Source organism: Nanorana parkeri, unplaced genomic scaffold (genome assembly GCF_000935625.1).
Source record: "Nanorana parkeri isolate BGI_ZX_2015 unplaced genomic scaffold, ASM93562v1 scaffold815, whole genome shotgun sequence".
In the NCBI taxonomy this organism is placed as follows: Eukaryota; Metazoa; Chordata; class Amphibia; order Anura; family Dicroglossidae; genus Nanorana; species Nanorana parkeri.
In genome coordinates this window covers 259,933-274,232 of record NW_017307083.1, presented here as the reverse complement: position 1 = coordinate 274,232, position 14,300 = coordinate 259,933, and the positions used below count along the sequence as shown (strand labels likewise).

Genomic DNA, 14,300 nt, shown 5'->3' with positions numbered 1-14,300 from the left:
CAGGCAAACCCCTATGGCTACTGCTTAAAAGAATCAGTGGTGGCAGAAAAACAGCTGCAGCAAACCACTTGCAGACCACTGTCACATAATTTTAAATGCTGATGTGCTGGGTATTACCGACTACTAATACAAAGACATATTGAAATACTATTGAAAATACATTGTAGTATATTTAATGAATGCATAACATGATTAAATAGAGGTCTTTTATATCTGCCTTCACTTTACAACTTTTAATAAACGAGTTTCATAAAAGTATTCTCCGCTTTTTGCTCTCTTTTCAAAGCAGAGTCTCTTTTCAATCGCATCAAAAGAATAGGGTACGAAAATGATAACAGGGAAGTATTGTTTTTTCAAAATTCTCGGGTGAGATCAGCTGACAGAACGTCTGCGGAAACTGAAAACACACATCTAAAGTATTTGTTTCTTGGTGACCTGTACGCCTCGCTTTTCCAGAGGATAAGATAAAAGGCATTTACAGCAAGGCAGACTTCTTTTAAACAGACTCCAAATAAATCAAGGCTTTTATTTACAGAAATAGCCAGTTTTTATGGCTGAGCAAATGTTGTTAAAGCTGATCTTCAGCTACAGAATGTGCGGCTTTCATGTAAAAAACAGTGTCACTGGAAATAGAAGATTTTGTGAAGAGGCTACTTTGATATTCAGTGCTTTCGGGAAAAAGAGTGCATGAATTTAAGCAGCAGTGGTATATAAAAAGGAGTTGTTACCGACATGACTGACTGGATTTGCCGTGGTGGTAAGAATTACACCACAGTTGCCAATCCACTGTCAAAAACCTATAGAATTCTCCTTACCTGCCTTTGCAGAATGGTTCTGCTTTTTTTCCTCACCCACCATTCAAGAATAGGAATGATTTGAAATAAAAAAATGTTTGCTTTGTCACAATTTCTGTAAAAAAAAGTTTTTTTTACCTCCGAGTGCCATCGAGTCTATTAGTCCGCCTCGCGGTGGTTAGACCTATCACAGCATCCTTACGGACCCGACTCCTCCCCCCTGTCAGTTTTAAAAGATATTCCTTCTCCCGCGGCTGACACCGCTCAAAGGCTTGACAAAGAGGGTTACCCTCGAAACGCGTAGCCACTATTGCCGCTAATTCAACCCACAGAGGTGCCTCACCGCACAGCTCGTTTAGACCCAGGAGCCCCGACTGACACAGTGTGTTTGACCCTCCAGCGTTCGCGCCATATACTGCACAGATACACACTCCAGTGCAGTTTCCAATTGCCGGGCAAGATCTCTCTCTCCCCCTTCTTTCTCCAGTTACCGCGGCTCGGCCCGCCCAGCCATAGACGTGGACTGGGGATACCCTGGACACTCCAATCCGGTAGTATATTGACTACCATCGTCATCCTTATGTGAATGCAGGGACTCTGGATGCTCACCTGTGACAACACAACCGTAAGTCACATATTCACCACTTCTATCCTAACCACTTAGCCAGTCACAGCAGGCTGTGCAGCATTTACCTATTTATTTATTTATTCATGTGTCATCCCAGGTAGTTGCACTCTTCTTTGTACTGTTTTAATCAATGTGTTTTACCGGGCTCCTCTCCCGTTTTTTGAAGAGTTTATGCACACCATCCCCCCAAAAAAACAACGAGTAAGAGATTTGACCATACTAGAGTGGAGCGCTCTCCATGTTTTTTTTGTTTCAGATTGTCCCTTCTCACCTTAACATTTATGGTTAGACATCTAAAACACGTAAGCTTGCACAGTCTTATTACATTCAAAACCCCGAATTGCATGGTTAATTTTTCTGGAGGGTATATTTGAGCGTTTAAATAACTTCTGAGGGTTACAGGAGCACCTTTCAACTGTCCTGGACTGTTCCTGTGCCAATTTTTCCCTACTCAGCTAGGATCATGGCATTAAGTATTGAAGAACAGAAGAACCAGAACCCTAACCCTCATTACAAATAGGAATTTTTTTGTTATGTTATTGTCACCACTGACAGGTTGACACATGGAAATGTGTTTTTTTTTTCTTCAAACGAAAACATTGCCCATTAAAATCAGTTTGGGCTAAATCACACCATTTATCTTTCTTTGGGAAACCCTATGAACATCAAGCTCTGTCTTTTATGGTAACTGGAAAATTATGATAAGTAGAATGATGTATGAGGTTACCTTTCAAGGCGATGTAGTGGTTCAATAAATAGTTTTGTTCTTGATAAGTGTAACATGGTGCCAGTAAAACCTGCCAGGTTGGCAGGAAAAGTGATAGATGGTAGATACATTTCTCCACGGATCCTTAGATTCATCATCTAAGGTAATGCCAGCATAGATTTGGAGGTAAAGAAAAATAGCTCTTTACCTTGTATTGGTAAAACAAGTCCTGGGGCTGTTGTTACTTAGAGTCTGATAGAGCTCTGGGTGGGACAGACTCCTAGTTCCATGGACCGTAGTTTAGTGAAGACTGCACAGGACTTCATTAGTGTGCAGCTGCACCTAGCTGGGGGGGAAGTGTGTGTCTCAGTGCAAGGAGAGACAGTGTGCTGAATGCAGCAAGTTCTGTGTTTGGAGCCAAGCCTGTCAGAAGGACAGGGTTCTGGGGATGGACTGTAACTGTTCCCATAGAGGAAACAGACCCAGCTCAGAGGACTATTGCTAATCCGAATTTCGTCCGAATCCGAATTCCGAATCCGAATTGACTTTCACACCCAAATCCTGAAAAACGAAATAACACATATCCGAATTTAAAACGAAACTAAACGAATTTTTTGGCAGTGCACATGTCTAATTGCTAATACCCAGTAAGGCTCAGTGTAGCGGACTTTTATTTGTTTATGACAATTTAAATGTTTGGGCTGGATGCCTGTAACCTTTTTTTTTTTGTCAAGCGATTGCTGTCTGGAATTAAAGCTGGCATTTTTGTTGAAGAGACTGCAAGTTTGCCTCTACATTGAGACTGGTTCCCTACATAAGTCATAATTAAAAATTTTGTAAAAATATAACATTTTGCATGTAAATATTTTATACTTTCATTTCCAACCTCAAGGTGGCGCTCTAGTCTCCTTTTGTACATTTTCTAGGCTCCCTTTTAGCTTTTTCGTTGGAAAGAATTTTGTTGTTTTTACAGAGCTCAATAATGTGAGCTGAGTTTTAACTGGTGTTATATGGTCATTGAAAGTGGAGTTTTTTCCTTGTTTGTTTTTAAGACAGTCTACATTAGAAATGAAGAATTCAGTAGACTAAAATCTGATTGATGCCCTTGGGTTGTTTTTACTTGTAGCAACCCGTTCAAAACATGGGTAGGTTTTGAAAGACATGCTAGTAGGTTAATTGGCTCCTTAACATGCTGGTTCGACAGAAGACGTGCGACCGTACTGTAGAAACGGTCGCACGTTTCCGTTCACACTGCTCGATTATCGTACGAAAAACCGATCGCATACGATTATCGTACGATAATCGTGCAGTGTATGGGCACCTTAAGTTGGCCCTGCATGTGAGATAGTGACCTTAGATTGTAAGCTCATTGAGGGTAGGGACTGATGTGAATGTGCAACTATGTAAAGTGCTGCGTAAAATTGTCGGCGCTATATAAATACCTGTAGTAATAATAATAATTTTAAAAAACGATTGGGTTTCAGTGTACTGAAGACCAGTATTGTGGGGGCCTTCATATATCAAATTTGTTCATGCAAAGGTGTGTTGAATAAGATTTTTGCACTTCATACAGCTTTTATTGGATGCTGTTTGTGTATGTAAGCATATTTGGTATACAGGTACGTCTTTACCAGCCTATATGTATAGATTGGATAGAAAACGTCACCAGCACACTTATTGTCAACAATCCATCATCTGTATTGATGCAGACTGTCAAATAACAGTTTGGGGCCACGCAGGGTTCCCTTCGTCATGTTTTAATATAACACATATCTGACTGTCATATAAAAACCTGATGAAGGGGACTCTGCGTGACCAGGAAACATTATTTGACAGTCTGCATCAATAAAGATGGATTGTTGACACAAGTTAGAGTTGTGCTGATGAAGTTTTCTATACATTTGAAGATGCGCGCCACCATCCGTGGCTACTACAGCATCCACCTTTGTACATAGGGGTTCCGGTAAGGAGTGCAGCAGTTCCTCTCAAAGAAAGTAAGAGAAAACCCACATTTTTGAACATGCTGGAACATGAATATAGGCAAAATCTTTTGATAGTTGTCACCAGAACAAGTGTTTCTATCTGATTTCCTTTCTTTCAGTTGTGTCTTGGGATAGGAAGAGAAGGGAAATGTCCCCAAGAGGTACAAAAAAAACTGATGGTTACATTAATAAGGGTTATAATTGTGCTTCTAGTATCATCACTCATCATTTTGTCTACTTATTAAACTGCTGGTATTAACACTTAAAAATAAAGTGCCATGTATCGCTCAGTAAAAAAAAACAACTAATTTTTCATTAAAAACATTGTTATATTAACAGTTTTTTGTTTTGTTTTTCCAGTTGACTGCTGGGATGGACCAGATGGAGAGCCAATTGTCCACCATGGGTACACACTGACTTCCAAAATCCTTTTTAAGGATGTAATTGAAACAATTAACAAGTATGCATTCATAAAAAATGAGTAAGTAGTTGCACTAATTTTTGCCATACGTAAATTTTAAACAAGAAATAGCTAACCCCAAACATTCACTTCACAAAAAGCTTGTAGATTTTAAATATTTACAGCTAGTTCACATCCCTGCCCACAGCCTGTGATTGGGCAATTATGGAACAGTAGCAGAATGTTCATTCATCTGCTCACTCTGCTCTATCCTCCTGGTAGCATATATGCAGGCAGTGGGCAAAACGGACACCTAGTACTACTTCCACTCCTACTTTCAGTGCTATTGTACAGGAGATTATAAGCATCTAAAAATACGTAAATGTGGGTATTTACACAAGTTGAATTTAAATATAAACAATAAAGGTGATCAGCGCCAGTAAGTGTAATGTGGAAATAAGAGCTACCAAGCACTAAGGATATAACTAAATATCTAAAAAATGTGAAAAACAATGTTGTGCCGAGCTAATAATCATACATATCTAATAAATTGAAACATATATAACTGAGTCACAAATATGAGCCTTCAAACAAATGAGGCATAGAAAATATCTACACAAAGACAAAAAAGTAATATAGACAATAAAAAGTCTCAAGGAAAAAACAAAAGCAAACAATGGTGATTGTGCAAAAAAAATCATTCAGATGCTTCAGACCCCTGATGAAGTCACGTGTTTTGACGTAACGTACGTAGGGCAGAGCTTCTGATGTCACTGCACTGAGCTGAGCCGGACGAACAGGTTTTTTTATCGCTTTGCTGCCATTTGCCCTGCTGGTCTGATCCAGCAATACCCAATGCCTGTACTGTTTACATCATTGTGAGTACGCATTTTTTATTTAATAAATTGCATTTTATTGGACGTTACGCACTATGTCCTTGTCCTTTTTCTCTTTCCACCTGGATTTATACTGGTACCTGTGATCTGAGGAGACCTTATCGCCTTTTCTGTGCATGGGCTTCCCTCCCCCATTAAGAAGGGAAAAAGCGCATTTGACCTAGCTCTGTAGGTCTACCTGCCCAGGTGAGCACTCACTTATTGTCATCACTCACTGGGTGGAGGTAAAGGTCTGCCTGCATTGTGTGATTATCCTTACCTGAGAGTTAAATGCAGATTGGCTGCGAATCATCTGAAGGATTTTTTTTTGCACAATCACCATTGTTTGCTTTTGTTTTTTCCTTGAGACTTTTTATTGTCTATATTACTTTTTTGTCTTTGTGTAGATATTTTCTATGCCTCATTTGTTTGAAGGCTCATATATGTGACTCACTTATATATGTATCAATTTATTAGATATGTATGATTATTAGCTCGGCACAATATTGTTTTTCACATTTGAATTTAAATATACTTTTAATAATTTTTTATTTAGCACATAACTGCATTAAAAGCTACCTTTTAGTAATACTATGATCCCGCTCTCCAAGACGCTGGCTCCCCGGGGTCTTACGATAAATACAGAGCAACCTCAATGTCTTCTCTGCCAATAATTTATCAGAGACCAATTTTATGACCTATAAAGCCTTACTTTGAGCTTTGACCGGCTATGTAACTGAACCAGCCATAAAAAGTTCCCCCCCTAGCTAATATTATCTTTATGTACTGGCTCATATAAAGTGGTGTTTTCAGTTACATACCTATACTTAAATTGTAAGGAAAGACATGATTGATTGCATGCAATTGTCATCTCTTCGTGAGCCTCAGTTAAGAACCCCTGGAGAGGACATTATGTTTGGTGTTGTTTTTGCGGCCTCTCACTCCTACCCATTTTACTGTCTGAAGATATTGGGCTTCTTGTCTCGGTATACAGCTATTATCAATATAACAACAGATACTTTTGTCCACGCAGCAAGAAATGATCAATCTATTAAAGCACTGAAACAGATAATGACTATTACTCTTTTGTATTGCTTTATTCATGAACATATTGTTTGTGTCATGTTGTCATTTTGTTAAAAATAACAAAAGCTACACGAGTGAGACTTATTATAATAACTCTAATGTAGCTTTACAATGCAATACAATGCTGATGGTTTATGATAGTAGGAAGCAACATGAAACCAGTATATTGTTTCCTTATTTGAAAATTGTAATGTAAATGAGCATACTTTATGCATTTATGTGTACACATTATGTGTGGAATATATGTTCAGTTGTATCCGGCTCTCAGTGATTCTTTGGGCCAGTTCTCTGCCACCTTGTCTGATGTGCTTGAGAGCCTTTTCCATAGAAGTTTCTTGGCAAGTTTTTTATGAGATTGGTCACCAGGTCATTCCTGAACCCTGCCATTTACGCAGGCTTGAAACCAGGATTCAGAATGTGCCAACACATGTATATAGTCAATGTATACATTCATACTAGGGCAAACCCATGCAAACTCCATGCAGATAGTGTCCTGACTGAGATCTGAACCAAGGAACCTAGGCATGAGTGCTGACCACTTAGCCACTTTACTGCCCCCATGTAGTCATTAAGAGGCATTAAAGTATATCTAAGCAAGAACAAACCTTTTTTTAGGCTTTTACTTTTATTTTCACCTGGTGATCCTGCCAGTAATACACTTCCTGCCCTAGGGTGTACTGTATCTATAGAGAAGCAGTATTGTCACCCTAGGACAGGAAGTGTGTTAGGACTACAGCTGAGCAAGTAAAAAGTCACCAGCACTTCAGCAACATTTGTTTCACCTGTTTACTATGAAAGATGTGTCACACAACTCAAATACCCAACTTTTCAGGGCCTTGTATGGTCCCTTACTCAAGACAACATAGTAATGTCTCTGTTGCGTTGAGGAAGGAATCCTGTGAGGCCCCCAAAACATTTGCTATTTGACCCATGTGACACTTTTCACAGTAAACAAATGAAACGGATATTGCTGATGGTCACTTCTTGCTTCCTTTTCTTGATTCTACATAGCCATCCATTGAGATCATTATGAGCACCCAAAAAGCACTGAAAGGAGTGCAGCTATCAACTGTATATTCGGACTACAGAACACATCCCCCTCTTCTACAAAACTTGGGGGAGAGATGTTTTGAAGTCCACAGAGAAACCTGAGAAGTCAAGAGAAAGGAAGTTGTTGGCTCGTAAGATTATTTCAGACCAAAAGGGAGCAAATAAGAGAAGTGTATTGTTAGGGTTACAGACTCTTTAAATCATAATAGTTATGTAAGTATAAACCACAGATGGCGTTTGCAATGCTTTTGTATGCTCCAATGTAAAAAACATTAAAAAAGCAAATTTTTTTCATTTTTGCAATATTTGTGTATTATGGAATATATAAATAGAAATGGTGGTACCGTGTTTCCCCGAAAATAAGACACTGTCTTATATTTTTTGGGTAGGTCTTGTTTTCGGGGTATGTCTTATATTTTAGCAATTGCCAAAAATAGTACTAGGTCTTATTTTCAGGGAAACAGGGTATATGCCTTTAAACAACCCATTCAAATTTTATTCAATCAGGTAGTCTTTTGTGCTAGAAAGAAAGTTGCTGGTAAGTCTAAAAGACATTGCACAGATTGTGACATGTTATGCCAGTTTATTGAAAGAAGCAGAGATGAACAGAGCCCTAGCAACCAGCTTGGTTTCAGCTTTTGCTGTGTAATTTGTACTGGTAAAAAAAATAATGTAAATGGATTCTAATTGGATGCTGTGGGCTACAGTTCTTCATTACCTTGTTCCAATTTTCAAACGTAGGCAGTCAAGTTGCTTTCTAAACTTTCTCATGCGACTGGTCACAGAATGCACATCAGTGAGTACCACCATATTGTTTGAACAACTGTGAATTAAATGAGTTAAAAGGTCCCAGCATATACTATTCTGTTATAACATCAGCATTGTAATAGGAATACATACTATTGGGGTTTTTTTTTATAATGCAATCAAAGCTTACTTGAAAAAAATCTGCTGCCCATCACTTTCAACAACGTCCTAGATCCCCAGTGTGCTTTCCATCTTTCCCTGCTGTTTCATGTGATGCGATCTTGATTTCTGAAGAACACATAACCCAACATGCATTGCTTGCAGCAAGCAATGATCTTGCTATATTGTTCAGACATTGAGTTTTAGTTCAGAAGGCAGGTTTTGTGAGAAAAATTGTGTCAGTGCCTTCAGGAGGTTCATCCTATGGGCATCTTCAATAAGTTAGTTTACAAACGTCTAGATGAATATGGTTATTAGGAGTGGGATAGATCTTTTTTCCATTTTTGACCATTTATGTATTGAATACCTTAGTATATATATGTTTAGACTTTGATAAATTGGTCTTCAATTTACCGCGATAATGTATGGGAAGGGGGTTTAACACCGCGGATGTCAACTGGTTAAAGGTAAGTTTAAACCTTTTGTAGGTGTATGTGGAACTCCCACGGTAAGATTATGGTTGAGAGGAAAAGGTGGCCTTCCTAGGACACGAAGGCATGTTAGAAGCATATTGTGCCTTTTTGTTGTCTGCATCTCCCAGTAATGATATTTATTTTAAATCCGTCCATCTTGTGTGTTTTTCTAGATATCCTGTCATCTTGTCAATTGAAAACCACTGCAGTGTGGTGCAGCAGAAGAAAATGGCTCAGTATTTGATTGAAATCCTGGGAGACAAGTTAGATCTGTCTTCTATGATGAATGGAGATCTGACAAAGCTTCCCTCTCCAGAAAACCTGAAAGGAAAGATATTGGTGAAGGTAATACATATGGATGTTGTAAAATGTCCTGTCACTGCTCCCTGGTATTTCACCAAGGGCTTTAGACTTCATATTGATCTATACATCCAACTGCTATGACTATTTAACTGTTTTAATGTTATTTTTTAGTCCAAACAGAACATGATGCACTGTGCAGAAATGTTCTTGCTCTTGTTTTGCCCCCCAAAAAAGATTTCTCACAATAAGGGCCATGTTTACACCATGTTCAGACCAGCTCTGGAAGCATTTCTACAAACGCAGTCATTTGTGATGCAATTTATATGCATTCCTGTGTGTGTTTTGTCTCAATTGGCTGTATTCCAGTGCATTTGCATATATTTTTGTGTGTTCCGCTTCAGTATGAGAATATAGCTCCTAATCCAAGTGCTGGTTGTAGCTTAGAGCAAGCTTTTAACAGTCTAGAAGCTTTTAGCAGGTTTCAACAGTAGCAGTGTCAAACGCTTCCTAAATTGTGTCTCAGTATACTTGGGAATGTAGAATTACAGCTCTAAAGGCAAGATATTAAGTGACTTTTATAAACTTCTATGGTATCTCATAATTTTCAACATGTATTTCAATCCAATCGAGAAATAGCCACACACTTCACCAAAGATAAAAATATTTATTTAAGGAGCAAATAAATACTGTTTGTTCCTCCCCATATATGCTCAACCTCTAATGCAATTCACCATAAAAATAACGTTATCTTCGGTGAAGACCCTTGGAGTGTGGTTATTTTATATTTCGGTTGCTATGGACAACAGCACGCTTGTTTGCCTGCACCGGGGATTCTGATCGTAGTGCAAGCTAGTTCTGGAATGTAAGATGTGAATTACTTTTTGTATTTCAATCATATTGTGAACCAAAAGGCAGTGCCTTTGCTTACTACCCCCTAAATAAATGATGTCAGTGCTATATGCACATAGATTTAGCATGCTGGCATTTTGTGAAATGTGGAGGGGAGGTACATAGGGATGTCCCGTGTTCTTTTAAACTAGATTTATTTTATACAGTACAATTTGGAACATGAGAAGCAGCTTCTGGTAATATTTTTGTTATAGGTGTTTTGGTTATGTATACATAAGGTAAATTGAATGCTTCTTTTTTCTCAGAAATAGGCGATTTTCCATAAATGTTACCTCCTTTTTCACTTAAGTGCCTTTTACAACATTTCCTGCATCAAACATTTCACAGTTTTAAAGTTCCTTTATTCACTAGCTGGATTTGTTTTTCTTTTTTTAGGGAGAGTATGTATTTTCATTCCATGGATTATCAATGCATTTACGTAAGATAAAGTTCCTTATGTACTGCACTCATATGTCCACTATAGAATGAGATTTCTCTTAGACTCGTAATTTGAACATTCAAAATACATTTGTTTTTGTGTACTTGAGTCCTCCCCAGTGACCTAATTCATCATTAGCATCATCATGTCACATGTTTCAGTCAATATCACGGACATCGGAAAGATCAATACAACTCGTGCAACTGCCATGTTAGAGCTGAATTAGGGACCTAGTTGTTTTGTTTTTTACACAGAGGAGTGAAGGCTGTTATTTCTCTATTGAGGTAGCACAACATTTAGGACTATTGAGATTCCCAGCTGCTCAAGGAACGGTCTACTATTTTTGCTGAAAATCTTAAGCAGTTGTTTTCAGAGTCCTGACATTTAAATAATGAGTATATATTGGATGAGAGATTCTATATCACTTGGTTGTTTGTGCACTTCCAATCCATATAGCCACACAGTGTAAATTCACTGGTTGGCGGTGAAAACGAAGCTGCTCAAGCTGATCAAGATCAAGAGGAAAGGTTGTATCATACACGTGCATCGTAAAAGTAGACGTGTCATGAGAGAATAACACTATATGGCATCCACTGTTGGTCTCTTTGCCTGATTATGGTTGGCTTGAATACTCCTGGCACACAGTCCTAGAACAAGCATATAGCAAATAAGTCAAGGAAAGTTGCAATTCCTTATTACTAGCCACGTTCTAAGTCAATGGGGTTGATTTACTGGAGGCCAATAGGCTGTTCACTTTGCAAGAGAATTTTACCTTCGCTTGGTGAGTGTGGCAAAAAATTCACTTTGCATAGAATACCCAATCATGTGCAAGAAAAATAGAAAACAATTCATTTTTGCTTACACCTGATTGGATGTTGGAAGTCAGCAGAGCTTCACCTCATTCACTAAGCTAGAGGAAAATTCCCCAGCAAAGTGAACCACCTATTTGCCTCTAGTAGACCAACCCCAGTGACTCAAATTATTGAAGCAAATGCATCAGCATGGCAGCCGGGCATGTAGCATTCTCAGAGCAGTCAGCAATGGCAACCTACATATTTCTACAGGCCTAGTATATGAGCATAAAAAACAGACATTTTTTCGACATTTTTTAAGCTTTACAAATATTTTGAAAAGCCAAATCCGTTCTATATAAAAGCCTTTTGGGTTGCCAACTTGCTACATTCAAGTCAATGACAGTGCACCCCAAATAAGACTTACAGGGTTATTCACAAAAGGGTGACGAGTTTGGAGAAGACAGGAGAAGTGAACAATCTAGGGCAACAAAGCTGAACTGGAAAGTGAGCTGAATTGGACAATTTTGTTTTAATCCTCTTTTGTCCTAGATTGTTCACTTCTCCTGCCTTCTCCAAACTCCTCACCCTTTAGTGAATAACCCTGTTAGATGCTCAGGAGATTTGTTGAATTTATAGAAATTACTTCCCCCCAAAAAAAGTTTAACAGGGTGTTTTAAGAGCTTTACAAAGCACTTTGCAAATGCCTCCTGAACACATACAAAATGCTCCAAAAACCTGTGTAGCGCTACCCCCGCAAGGGCCGCTGTAATATACGGGCCTTCTGTCCCACACCAGTGATGACTCACACTCACCTAGACCCAAGTAACACCAATACACCGTTTATACTTTTGGATGGGCTTTATTAAACTAGCAATAAGCCCTGGAAAAAGATAAACTGAATAACAGGATAACAATATCAAATGCAATGATATGATACAATCGCTCAGCAGATTAAACCAGCATTGGTGTTCGTTCACTTTACCCGCCAGTGGGAGGCCTTGCCTGAAATGCACTGAGCGAGTGGTGAACGACACTGTCAGTTACACAATACAGCAAGACTGTTCAACAATTATCTAAAAGCAATATGACTATAACAGCCTATCTAGGTCTTATAGGTTCTAGCTAACCACTGGCCAGTGGGAATTCTACACACTCCCAAAGTCTGCATGCGTTGGGGCCCTTTAAATTCTGTGATGGAGTACTCAGCCTTTGGTAAACAATATTTGTAATCCACAGGATGGAAAGGGGTATCTTTGCAGGGTAACCAATAATAATAACAAAGGTGGTGATCTCCCTTCAGATAGAGCTGCCTTGCCAGTTAATGGGATCTAGCAGGATTAAGCAATCACACAAGGATGGCAGAAGATCTCTCACCATTAGATGCACTTGATGTATCTTCCCTCCAGCAATTGGTATCTTGATAGCTGTCTCAGCTGACTGGATGGCGATGAGAGCAACACAGGCCACAGGATCTTCCAAAACAGGATGATGATGATGATGGCAGTACAGGAATCCGCCTCTAGATATCACTGCACTGTTAGCACATCTTCAGAGATCAGGCGACAGGGAAGAATTAAACAGGAAAAACTCCCCTCTCAAGCCTGCACCTCCCTTTAGAAATCTCCACAGGAATCCCAGATCTGGTAGTACACAGGAAACAAGCACAAGGGACACTTTCCCCTGTCAGGCTGCAACATACCAGTCTCTGTCTCTCTCACTGTGTCTTACTCTCTCCCCTCAGTCTGTCCTCCTTGTCGTCTCTGTGTAGCCACACAACTGCCTCTCAGCCAATCACAGCTCTTCTGGCTGCTATCCAATCAAGTTCTTGCTTGCCTTTGTTGTTATGGGGTTGGCTTCCTTCTTAGCCAAAGCAGTAACCAATAGAGTCTCTCCTTCAGTCTCTGTGAGCTATCAGTTAAGCCAGAAGATGTCATGCAGTTTCAGAGAGCAATACTCTGCATATATTTAAAAAAAGCAATACTAAGCCTGTGCTACATCTGTTTCAATGGTACATGTGATTTCACAATCCGCTCCTAGCTAGGAAATTTAACCCCGAGCCACACTCGGGAATACCGCCAGGGAGGTTAACAACATGTGTTTCTTTTAACGTCTGTATAAACCTAACCTTAAAGTGTATATATAGACAACATTTTATTAGTTGCAGAAAGAGTAAGGAAGAATTAGGACCTCTCATTCTGGCTAGGTAGATTCATCCTCACTATTTGTCTTGGTTACTGTTGTCATTAAGACAAAAAGTGATGTGAAATCGAAAAAATTGGGAGTTTTTACTAGAAAAAGAGGTGAGGGTAAATTTTCCAATGGAGACACCCAGATAGCAAGCAATTGAGCTGCAAGTTTGAAAATGACTTGCTAAACTATTGCAGACTTGCCAAGCTTCACAATTTTGTTGCACAATTACAGCAAGTCTGCATTGCAAGTCTCCAGACCAGCGAGCTTGCAGAGCTCTTGCTAAGACCTGCAGGACTTGCCAAGCAAATTTGCTACAAATTCAAAAAGTGTCAACTAGAACTTGTGCTGCAAGTGCTCTGCAAGTCTACAACTTGCCAGGAATATGTGCAGCAAGTTAACAAAAATTACAATTTCACCCTGCCACAAGTTTGTAGCAAGTTATCCTTGCTATCTGGGAAACTGTCTCATGCTAGCCATACACCGTTAGAATAAAGTTTTAATGGTCGTACTAAGCTCTAAAACATCATTCAATGATACCATCACATATATATTGTGTGCCAAAGCACCCCCCCCATAATGAGGCAGCATGTCCGGGGCGGGGGGGGCGCAGCAAGCTGAGTAACAGCACCAAACCCCCTTCCCCCAACTGACAGCTCGGCCTCCTGCCCTGCTGACAGCTCACTCCTCCCTTCTCCTGGCTGGCTCAGGTAGTGAATAAGATAGGATCGACCCTGTATGTATGTATGCATGCATGTATGTGTGTGTATCTAATATAAATATATATAT

General features: G+C 39.3%; 1 protein-coding gene across 1 annotated transcript in view; it reads left to right on the top strand.

Annotated features, from left to right (window-relative positions):
* Positions 1 to 14,300, top strand: part of PLCH2 (phospholipase C eta 2) — a 400,220-nt gene that overhangs the window by 293,910 nt on the left and 92,010 nt on the right. The window contains exons 8-9 of the mRNA XM_018565131.1: positions 4,471 to 4,591; positions 9,074 to 9,245. Of these exons, the coding sequence (XP_018420633.1) occupies positions 4,471 to 4,591; positions 9,074 to 9,245 (293 nt within the window). The remainder of the gene's footprint in view (positions 1 to 4,470; positions 4,592 to 9,073; positions 9,246 to 14,300) is intronic.